This window comes from Pezoporus wallicus, unplaced genomic scaffold, assembly GCF_028554395.1.
Source record: "Pezoporus wallicus isolate ANWC-B61680 ecotype Strahan unplaced genomic scaffold, APGP_CSIRO_Pwel_v1 contig_2025, whole genome shotgun sequence".
In the NCBI taxonomy this organism is placed as follows: domain Eukaryota; kingdom Metazoa; phylum Chordata; class Aves; order Psittaciformes; family Psittacidae; genus Pezoporus; species Pezoporus wallicus.
The window spans coordinates 2,430,912-2,442,228 of NW_026640253.1; the positions used below are offsets into that span (position 1 = coordinate 2,430,912).

The following is an 11,317-nucleotide window of genomic DNA, read 5'->3' on the forward strand; positions in this document are numbered from 1 at the left end:
CGTAGCACATTGGCATCCAAGTTCTTCTAGCTCACCCCACCTAAGCCCGGTGCATAGCACACTGCTAACTTCAGGATTTTGGTTTTAGCTTGAGCATTGGATGATTCTCTAACTGGTCATGCTGTGACAGTGAACTCTGGTGGAGTGCCTGCAGCTGTCTGAGCTTGTGCAGCAAGTCATGAGCATGGCAGGGCAAGTCCAAATAGGTGACTCATAATTTCTGAGCTTCTACAGAACCTGGGAATCTATGGATAAGTACACTGATGGCCTACTTCTATTTTTTTACAGCTTTGAAGAAATCTATAAATTTCAGCGACAGATTCTTAGAGTGAAAGATCGTGATGAGTTTCCTATGATTCTAGTCGGAAATAAAGCAGATCTGGACCACCAAAGACAGGTAATTCACTTGCTATTAGTTACTGCTCACTTTCTTCTAGGAATTTTAGTTTTCTTCCCACTCTATTTTGGGGAGGAAGAAACAAATGAAAAATCATATCATAGTTCCAATGCAAGAAACACAATTACATTCAGTTTCTGTATTTGAAGAACTTAGAAGTGTGGTGGCATTCCACATATAGCACATCTTCTGCCTGACTCAGTGGAGTTATCTTGAGACCAAATGTATTCACATACAGGGTTGAGAGCTTTCTGTCATGACTTGATTACTCAGGCATGAACGTGTCTAATTCCTCCTCTCTGTTACTCACCATAGTGCACTGTGCCAAGCAGAGTGCATTCCAGCACTAGCTCTAATGATCCTGGGACCTCAGTGCTGTTGCTTTTACTCTTCACTCTTGTTATGTATAAGTGAGTAGCCATTTGCTGGCTTTGTTTGGCTGCTCATCTTCTGTATTAACTGACTTAATGCTTTTGAAGTTTGAAGTACAGCAACATAATTACTGTTCTATTTAAGTACCTTAAGATTTAAGTTTTGAAACAAGTAGATTTTCAACTTCACCTCTAGTTGGGAAGAGATCTTAAAAGAACATGTGATTGATTTTTATCTGAGAGTAAACTAAATATTACTAAAATTGCTGTAATTATTTTAAGAGTTTCACAAGGAAAACACAACTTTTAACAATAAGACATTCCCAGTTTTGTGTTCCAAGGCATGACTTTATTTCTGTCCACAAGTGCTTACGTAGGTTTTGTTCTTTTCTCTGTCAGAAGACAGTGTCTGGGACAAGAAAAAATTTAGGCTCAAAACAAATAACATTGAAGAGTTTAGTGAGTTACTACATTGTTGTTTAATGAATTTCTTGAATACTACATAAAACCTTCAGTACAAAAATGTTCTTGTTGAGTATGCTTTCTTGATTGTCACAGCCTTTTTACCCCAGAACCTGTGTGGAAAGATCATGACAAAATCAACACCAGTGCTGAAAGATACTGTATTGAAAGAAGTTTTTACAGAAGTAGCTCACAGACTCATCAGGAGTAACTTCATGTACTCACACATGCACAGAACTCTCAGCCTATCCCTGATACAGAAGTGAAACTTTCACTCTTCAGTTGCCATCATGCCCCAATCAAAATTCCTGAATTTAACCTTGCAGGTCCTGGAACTTACTGTACTTTATTTTATGCACAAATATTGGTGTGGAAACCATGTAGGTGAAACTGAACTGCTCTGCAAACGGTAATTGCTGAAGGATAAACATGCAGGTGCTTTGGGAGGGAAATAACATCATCGATGTCAGCTCCAGTTTTTGGAGGATGCCTGCAAATGTAGTTGGCAATCCTGTAGATCCATTTCTAGAAATTGTTATGAACTTTGTTATCTGTTCTTCACCTTCCTAATGTTATTGTACCACATCTGTTTCTCCCTTAAAAGAGGAAAGAGGGGCCTGTCACCTGTACCCCTGCTAGTCCTTCTACACCTTATTCCTAGCTGCTTTTTCAGGTGATGGTGGGCTGGCTCACATTCAAGCTCAAAGCAGCTGTTTTCAAATTGCTTAAATTTGCAGTTTTGCTGCTCATATCTGAACACAAATAAAAGCATACATCCCCAAAAGCTCCTTTTGCTCTTTATGGTTGTTAATTGCCTTAATTGAATAGATGTTGACAAGCATAACTTTTAGTGCTGTCATTCACACAATGTACATTCAAATTGGTGGATTTGTGACTTCCATCAGAAGTTAAGGCTTAGGCAGTTGTAGCTGAAAAAGCAGTTCTAGGTTTGCTTAAACAGCTACTTACGTCTTCTTAACTCTTCCCTGCCCCTTCCCCACCATGTGATGTGTTTCAGTTGGCCTTAAGTCAGCTTGAAGGAATGGTTTAAGGATGCTGAGCTGACCTAATTAGTCCCCAGAAGGGAGAGGCTCCCCTCCCTCTTGACTGCATGTTTTGCTCTTTCCTTTTCTGGCCCTAGTTCTCACTTGAAGCACTTTGTGAGCTGAATCTTCTCTGGATGGGGAGAAAAACAGGCAAGCTGGAACGGTGTTCTGGGATCTGTGTGAGTTAAATCTGCCTGCAAAGATTTGAGTGCCAGTGCTGGAAACATGGGAAGGGGTGGAACTGTGGCTTGGAGCAGAGCAGGGAGGAGTTGGGGTGGGGGGTAGAAAGTGAGATCTTGCCTTTTGGCAGCAGCAAGCAGTTAGATGTTATCAGCAGGGTGTTAAATGCAGCCAGAATTTCTGCTTCACTGGTGGAGTTGTTTCTGCTCCATCATGTGAACTCTCAATGCAGACATCCAGTCAGTGAGTTGGACCAGCTTGCTGATCTTGGCTGAAAACTAGTCCTGCCACCAAGTATGGGAAAACTTCCTCCTGACAAGCAAGGTCATCCTGCTCTGGCTGCAAGGCGTGCTGCACATGCAGCTGTGATGAGAGGCCTGGGGGCAAAGACAAAAGTACTCCCTCACCTTGCCTAGGAGTGCTGGGGCAAGTGGGAAGTGTGGGTCCCAGTTTCACTGTGAGAAGTGCATTTTGCATCTTCAGTCTGGTGATATGCAAGGCCTCACTCAGGTTACATGCAAAACATGGTCAGCCAGGCTAGTGTCACCCTGCTGTCCTTCTACTTACCTGGCAGTTCTACAAGAAGACGTCTTACTGTCTTGTTTAGTCACAAATACACGTTTTTCAGTTTCAGAACTTAAGTAGCATTTTGAGAAATTGAGGAAGTTGGGTATGAGTTTTTAGAGCAAAACTACTTGTACTAGGCACCTGTCTTTTTCTCCTGAAAGATGGGCAAACCAGTGAAATAATAGAGAGCACATGCTACCTCTGAGAGACCGAGGCTGAGATAAAGTTATTTGGTGTGTGTTTTGATCAGCAAATAATTCTCAACAGAATTAACACACAAGTCTTCCTGGAGCCAGAGTTAAACATGTATAAAAGTTTTGGATGTCTCGAGGGTCTGACCACACCTTTATGCAAGTAACTGTTCTGTAGTTGAAGGCAGTGCAGATTACTATTGTTGTGATACCATACATTTGGGAGCAAATGATGTGGAACTACTAATTCTTGTGTGGTGGCAACTGTTCCTCAGGAAATGTATGAACTGGGTTGTGCAGTGCAAGTGCACAGCCAATAGTATGATCTTGGTGAAGTGTTGGGGCATACCAAAGGTGTAGTTTAAAAGAGTGGTGACTGCAACACACTGTAGGTCAACTCACAAGTGTTTTGGGGAGAGGTGAAAGTTTGAAATAGTGATTTGCTACAGTGATACCTGTATAGATAAATGGAGTTAAGCAGACTTGTAATTTTGTTTCCTTTGTGATATGGGAGGCAAAGTCCTCAATATCCACAGGTTAGGTTGGCAAAGAAAAATGAGTTATTGGAGGATAAGCGAGCTTTAATCTTAAGGATGTCCTTGTATGATAAGGAATAAAGTTACCAGTGTTTCCAGATTCTCCGATCAGTCACATCTCTCATGGCTCTTAAAGTAAATGCTGCACAGTAGTCTTTCTCTTAAATGGGTCAGTTCTGTACAACTCAAGCAACACTGGATATTTCTATGCTAAGACAATTCAGGAGAGCACCAGATGTTTTAGTAATAAACATTACTGATGGAGTAGGCTTGTCAGTGCAGGATACGTATGACTTTTAGTAGATAACTGCTAGTTTAAACTGGGTCAGGTCTGATCATTCCCCAGATGGCAGGGTTTCAAGGAAAATCCAAGTTGTAACAGGAAAGTGCTGCATGTTGCTGGTTTTGGTTTTGCATCATGACTAAACTAAAGCAATGACCTAGTGCTTATATCGTCTGTGCTGCTAGATACCTTTAAAGCAAGGTTTTAAAGAGAGGTACACGTGACTTCAGTTTATGCAGACAGATGATGAGCAAAGCTAATGATCCCAGGCAAGCAGCCTTGTGCTTTGACTTTGATCAGCATCAGCCTAGATGCTGGCAAACAAACAGTTAATGTTGGCTTTACAGACTCCCAGCTTCATAAATAGGTTGGCCTGAGCTGGCTTATTCCAGGAGGTGAATGGGTTCGAGGACCTGGGTGGTTACCTACCCAAATTCACTAACATTTTGTTTGGCCTTCTCTTAATGATTGTGAACTTGTATGGCAGTGTGACATTAACTTCTTGAAGTGGTAGGGTTTTATGGCCATATACAGTGATGCTTCTGTTCTTACAGATGGGTTGTACCTTCAGGTCTTCCCCTGGCTTGAGCTTCCCCTGATTCTGAGCTTTATAGATAACCAACAATTGGGTATCTGATGCAGTATGTGAATGCAGCAAGTCAGTCTGAATATGTGTCAGTGCTTCATAATCACAGTTTATGTGTACCAAAGTGACCTTTTATATGAGAATGCGGACAATAGAGTTGGTCAACAGTGGACTACCCCTAGGAAAGCATTATGGTAGACCACAGTAAGCATGAAGAAGCAGCACTTGTGGGTGGGATGACAGATGCACTCCTCAGGAGTGATGGAGCTCTTGGCAGGAACAAGCAATGTTTCTGAGCAGAAAGCACTGCAGGATGACCACAAGGAGTTAGAAATGGATTCCTCTCAAACTTGAGGAAACACTTAACTGTTACCTGCTGACATGAATACAATGTGGCCCTTTGTAAGTGTCCAGGCAAAATACAGATGCAGTGTTAGATTAGGTAGCCTTGTAGAGTTGCTTTAGGTGGAGGAAAGAATAGAAACTTCAGAAATGAATATATTTCTGGTGCTTCTCAGCTACAATAATTAAAAGGGAGGGCCACGTGAGATACATTCACAGGATTCTTGCACAGATACTCAGATGTTAACTCTTTTAGTAAGAAGACTGTGAGCTTAGGGAGTTGGGAAATAAGCTTTTCCGTGTTTGACTTGCTCACTTAAATCTTCTATAATGGTGTTTAGGTTAAGAAACTTTTACCAAATGTCTGAACAGCATGAATTAACGATATCCCAAAACCCCAGTAAAATATCCTGCAACAAAAGGATAAATATCATGATTCCCATTCATATTCAGCCTTAAGATTAGCAAAACTAAAGAGAGATTCCCTGCAGAGCCAACACACACACAGTTACTACCAGGAAATCTGTAGTTCTCTACTCCTGTCAAAATAAAATACTGTGTTCTTTGAAGAAAAAGGGTTTAGTTTTTGTTTTTTTCTGGTGATATTTAATAAGCTCTGGCATCACACTTACTGAAAAGCCTGTCATGATACAGAGTTGTTGTACTCAAGAAGGGAGAGTAAAAAGACGTAAATTCATATTTTTGTATGTTTGCACATACTGCATTTCCCTCAGACTTGAAAAATGGAATTGGTATGTTCTGACTTCTGATTTGCAGCTTGGGCACTGCAAATGTTTCTGTATTGTACCCAAAATCAAATATTTTTTCTAAACTGACCTTGTTAAGGTCACTAAAATTGATCACAAGCTACTTGACAATATACTTGTAAGACAGACTAGAAAGAATATAAGCAACTACAGATAGTCTAGTAAATGCAATAAGGACTTTAATTTGCACCTATAGTATTTTAAATGCAGAATATTGTGGAAGTGTAGCTTGATGTTATTACAGTGTTAGTTGTATTTCTAATGTTCTTAAGATACAGTAATGGAGAAAGTAGTAACCATGTACATTTAAAGGCTGGGTTCAGTTTCTCCTCAGGCCTATGCATTCTTTCCCAATTATTTATTTTTATTACACTTTAGCCTCTCACTTTCTGGGACTAGAAAATGCTATGCAGGGATGAAGAAAAGTAAAAATGGTTAGTTTTGCAAAAACTGCCATATCTGTACTTTAACTTACGTTTGTCTGGTGAGGCAGAAAAGTACAGAAGGTTCTGGAAACCCTAATGCAAACTTTGGGAAATTCTACAATGTCATTGATGTGCCAGAAAGTACCTATGAACATTTCTCAAAGTGCAGCCTTTGTAAGCTTTGGAATAAGGATACTCCAGCATCTGGGGCTAGAGAGGAAGGTGGAAGTGGGTTTGTTCTAGTTAGTGGAGCAGAAATCCTGAGTATAATTCTATATTCAGACACCTATGGAGGGTTGAAGGATCCCAGTCATTCTCACATTTGTGCCCTGCACTTAAAAATGGCGCTCCAGTAGTTGATCTTGGTGTTGGATTGGTTTTGAGGGTATTTTTTGGCTTCAGCTGATGGCAGTAACACTGAAATAAATGTAGAATTTTCTGAGAGTGTTTGAGATCAGCAGATGCATCCTGAGTTACTCCAGTTGGGATCTCTTTGTAGAGCTTCATGAGGGTGTAGTGGGAGCAGCCCTCAATTCAGCAGTAAATTAATGAATATAATGCCAGTGGGGGTACTAAGGACAGAAGAATCAAAGATGTTGAGATACTGTGCATGAAGGCTCTCAAACCATGTGTGTAGCTGTTAGGAAAGTATTTTACAAGTTAATAAGTACTTCTGTGCTTTCCTATTCCCATCTCTTTCTGTGTAGCTACTTAATCTAAAGGAATATGTGAGTGCCTTTTCAAAGCTAAATTAAAAATAAACCTTTTTGTTTTTTTTTTTTCTTTTTGGTTCTCATCATATCAGTGTTCTACGTGCTGCTTTAACATTGTTCTATGAAAGCAGTGTAATCTTTGACATTTCTTCCACTAGACATTGTCTTGGCAAGATCTGTTGTGTTTCCTTTTATCACTGAAAGCTGCCCTTTCCTCTCTGGCCCTGTGGGTGACCTTCCCGTTAAAGCTTCACATGCCTTGCACTGCTCGGGGTAGCCTTCCGCTTTCTGACCTCACTGCTTTCTACTTACTTCATCCAAAAATTCACAGTGATCACTTTTGGTTTGGCGCTGTGGCTGACTTATTTCTCCTTGCTGTAATGGTCCACTAGCTTCCTGCCTTCTGCTTCATCGCTCTAAATTTTATACCAGCTCTATGATGCTCATTATTTCTTCTTCATTTCCCTTTTCTCTGTCATAAGGAGTCAAAAGTAGACAGGTTTTCTTCAATATCTCTGGATAGCCTGAAGGCTTAATGGATTTTTCAGATCTTTTGTAATTTAAGCTACATTTAAGACTGTCTGTATTAATATTTTGCTGTTCCATAAGCAGATTTTTAAATACAAAGATTCAGAAGCTAAACATCAGCACTTGTTTCTAGAATACTCATCTGTGTTTTGGTGGGGTTTTTTTGGTGTCTAGATTTAGCTAGGACAGGGGGACAGTGAGTGTAGCAATAGTGTTCACAGTTCTGTTAGTAATCCAGCAGATGTTAACTGAAGCACTTGCTTTGAGGAGTGGAGGACTCTTGCCTGTGAAGAAAAACTTGGTCTTTTTATGCAGAACTAGAGTGAAGATGAGGCAGCTGCAGTGAGGGAAATTCCCTGGAGGGTTGGTCTTTGCTTGTTGCAGAAACTTAGAAAAAAATCTTCACTTGCATTTGAAAAGCGGTATCACGTGGATTTGCTTCCCAGTTGTATTATGTGGGCAGTGTGGAAGCTATTCTGTGGCCAAATGAACATTATTGCTTGAGGGAAATAAATCCTTGGCAGGTATATACAAAAGCCTTGAACTTAATGATTGGTGTCTGTTACAGGTGACGCAAGAGGAAGGTCAGCAGCTAGCACGGCAGCTCAAAGTAACATACATGGAAGCCTCAGCAAAAATCAGACTGAATGTAGACCAAGCTTTTCATGAACTTGTCAGAGTTATAAGGTATGATAACTTGACGAGGTAATTGATGCCCATACATTAATGGATAGCTACAGCACATGTTTTGAAATGTAGTGGGAAATTGCTGAGAAAATTCTGCCTGCTGTTTCCTGTGAGCTTTGACCAATGCTCTCTATTATAAAGTGTTCCTATGTATAAGGGATAATGTTTGCATGAATATATAATATGTATTTGAAAGGTATTTTCTTCACCTTAATATCTCGGAATTTATTTATCACCCAGTAAATAAGCCTGATAAACTAAATTTAGGATTGGCCTTCTGTAAAAAATGGTGTTTCTTATATTAAAAAAAAAGGCAGACCTCAAAAAGCTTTGATTTAAGCAGTAGTTTGAATGTCAAAAGTAAGTCCATCCTCCATAAGGGTATAAACCCCATAACTTAAAATACAGTATTTATTTTTATTTAACTGAAAATGATTCTCTGAATTTAATTTGAAATATCTGTTTCAGGAAGTTTCAAGAACAAGAGTGCCCTCCTTCACCAGAGCCAACACGGAAAGAAAAAGACAAGAAAGGCTGCCATTGTGTTATTTTCTGAGAATCCCAAGAACCAAGCTATCAACTGCCAGATTATTTTTTATTTTCCACCATTTTACATCACTTCTGGTACTGGTCTAGCCTTACATGTGCATGTCCTAAAAGTGGTCACCAGAATAGCCTTAGTCCAAGGAGCTGGCAAAATAGTTCTTGAAGAAGACTCTGTCATCCTGGGGCAGACTTCAAAACAAAACACTAAGGCTGCTTCTTTAATACCACAGTTCCTTCCTCCTCTCCCTTAAGAGCTTGCACCTTGTGGAGTTTTATTCGCAAAGGAGATGAAACAAAACCGTGTAGGACAAGGTGTTGAAGTCATGCATAAGTTGTCTCTTGTGAATTAATTTATTTTTACTTCTGAAATTTCTGTAGCTATTACAAAGACCTATATTGAAGTATAGAGAATACTTTTTAAAAAAGGGGTGGATTGGCTTTTTTTGCCCTCAGTTAAATTAGACTTGAGTATTCAGCTAGCCTTAAGAAACCTACACTGAATTTCATTGTCAGCAAAAATTTTCATCTCTCACTTATGCTGCAGTTTTATTTCAGTGGCCAAAACAGTCTACTGTATTTATTTTATGAATCCAGAACAGCTACAGGACAGCTACTACTACTACTACTATTAGGATATGGCCAAATACCTGAGCTCATTCTGGATTTGAGGCATTTCAGCTTAGTAAGAAATTTCACATCATTTGTTTGGAAACAAATTGTGTCTTCCTTTGTATTTTTGGGTAAGGGATTAAGGAAAACTAAAATTGTAGCTGTTTTTGTTTCATGTGATATAAAAATGAATTTGATCTTTCCATTGTCAGAGATGATTAAATGTTTTTGCTATATACTTTTATACATTATTTTCTTATCAAACTAGTTAACAAGTATTTTTATATGTTTGTAAGCAAATATGCTTTCACAGCATAACTTGTGTATATGTAAAGATGAGTATTTAATTCTCACAGTTCACTTTTAACTGACAAAATGTGGGATTTGCCAAACTGTGGTAAACTTCTCCTTACTCTTCTGTTATACCCAAGAATGGCCAAATTATGTGCCTGCCCAACACACCCATAGAGTAAAATCTAATGTTGTGTTTTAATGAATTTCAGTATCCCCTACTAAAGACTATTACATGAATTATTAAATTGTAAGACTTTTAACTGATTGTTTAGTTAAACTGTGGATGGTTGTTTAATTTTGAGTTCTGTGGATTGTGTTTAAACAATTCAAGAGTATGGTCCCTGATATTGAAATACTGAGTGGTATTGCACAGTTGTCACCTTACTGAATGTGTCCAACAATTCTTTGAAACTTGATTATTAAGCAAACCCTTGTATAACTTCAGGTGCTAGAATTAAAGATGATCTAACCATTATAAGGGGGTAAGCACATTGCCTCTTTCTGACTCTCCTCCAAAATTTGAATTTTTTTGGGGTGGGGGGGAAGAAGGGCATGATGAGACCTGCTTAGGAGATAGATATACACACATGCACAACCTTTTTTCAAGCTTGGAAGTAAAGAAAGCCTACTTCCATTTAAATCATAATAGATGATAAAAGCTGATGTTTGACTTGGAGTATGTAGTCAGTGGTCCAGTCAACAACTGTTCTGTTGCTATGCTCACAGTCAGGTGCTCTGCCATAAATCTATAAACGTCTGCTGAGAAAACAGTGCTTAAACAAGTTCAGTTACCTGTAGAGCAGCAAAGTGTTAAACCTAGAAGTAATGCTAGTGTTGTGCATAGCAGAGAAATTTAATTATTGTTTGTGTTATTTCAATTAGGTTGTGTAATACTGTTTTGAAAGCGTGGGTAGCTTCCCCCCTCATCCCCTTTAAATAGTTACTGGTTGTTGAAGGGCTACTTATGAATAATGTGTAGAAAATTCAGGCAAGGAGTTACAGTGCAAGTACATTTGGGAGATGGATTACATTTTTCCAGTCAAATGTAAGAAGTTACAGCCTGTAGCAAACCCCACATGTTTTCTTAAATATGCAAAGCTCTCTGGAGTTAAGTCATTGAATGTGTGGCATTAGAATGAGTTAAGACAACAAATTGCAGCATGTGTGTTGAGGCTGAATTTCTGAGGTGCAAATACCTTCAAGTTTCATCTTTTTTATTTTTTCTTTTCCCTTTTTTTAACCTTTCACTCATGACAGCCTGGTTTTAAAATAGTAGACTGTGATATAGGTAGGTCTTTTAATATGTAACTCTGTAATTCATAAAGAAGGCGGAGAGCACCACACCCTTGCTTTTCCTCATGGGGAAAGCTGAATAGCTTCGAGGTGGTTGATGCTAAGCAGCCTACTCCTATCTGCTAAGCCACATGGTAAACTGTATAAGCAAGTTAAATAGAAGTGGGACCATCAGCTGCTGCTGTGGAAGTCAGCTCTGTATTCATTAACTAAGACAATATATTCCTGTGCATGTGTTTTAAGGCTTCTACTGTAGAGAATGTACAGGGAAATCTTTATGTAGTGTTGTGGTCTCTTTTTGAGAGTGGTTCATTTATGACACTCTAAAACACTGTTAGATGCAGCTATTTTGATCCTACTCTTCAGACTTGAAGTTGGTATTTAGAAAAGTCACACAGTAATAGTGATCTAGGGGGTCCTCAGTTCCAAACATCTTGAGGTGTTTTGATGATTTGCTTTTCCAGTTGCTGTACCTGAAGGTAGTGGTGAAAGAT

The 11,317-nt window shown here is 39.1% G+C and overlaps 1 protein-coding gene across 1 annotated transcript in view; it reads left to right on the forward strand.

Annotated features, from left to right (window-relative positions):
* Positions 1-10,008, forward strand: part of RRAS2 (RAS related 2) — a 44,581-nt gene extending 34,573 nt beyond the window's left edge. Inside the window, exons 4-6 of the mRNA XM_057418162.1 lie at positions 289-397; positions 7,963-8,081; positions 8,550-10,008. Coding sequence (XP_057274145.1) covers positions 289-397; positions 7,963-8,081; positions 8,550-8,637 — 316 coding nt within the window. The 3' untranslated portion in view covers positions 8,638-10,008. The remainder of the gene's footprint in view (positions 1-288; positions 398-7,962; positions 8,082-8,549) is intronic.
* The last annotated feature ends 1,309 nt before the right edge of the window (positions 10,009-11,317 follow it).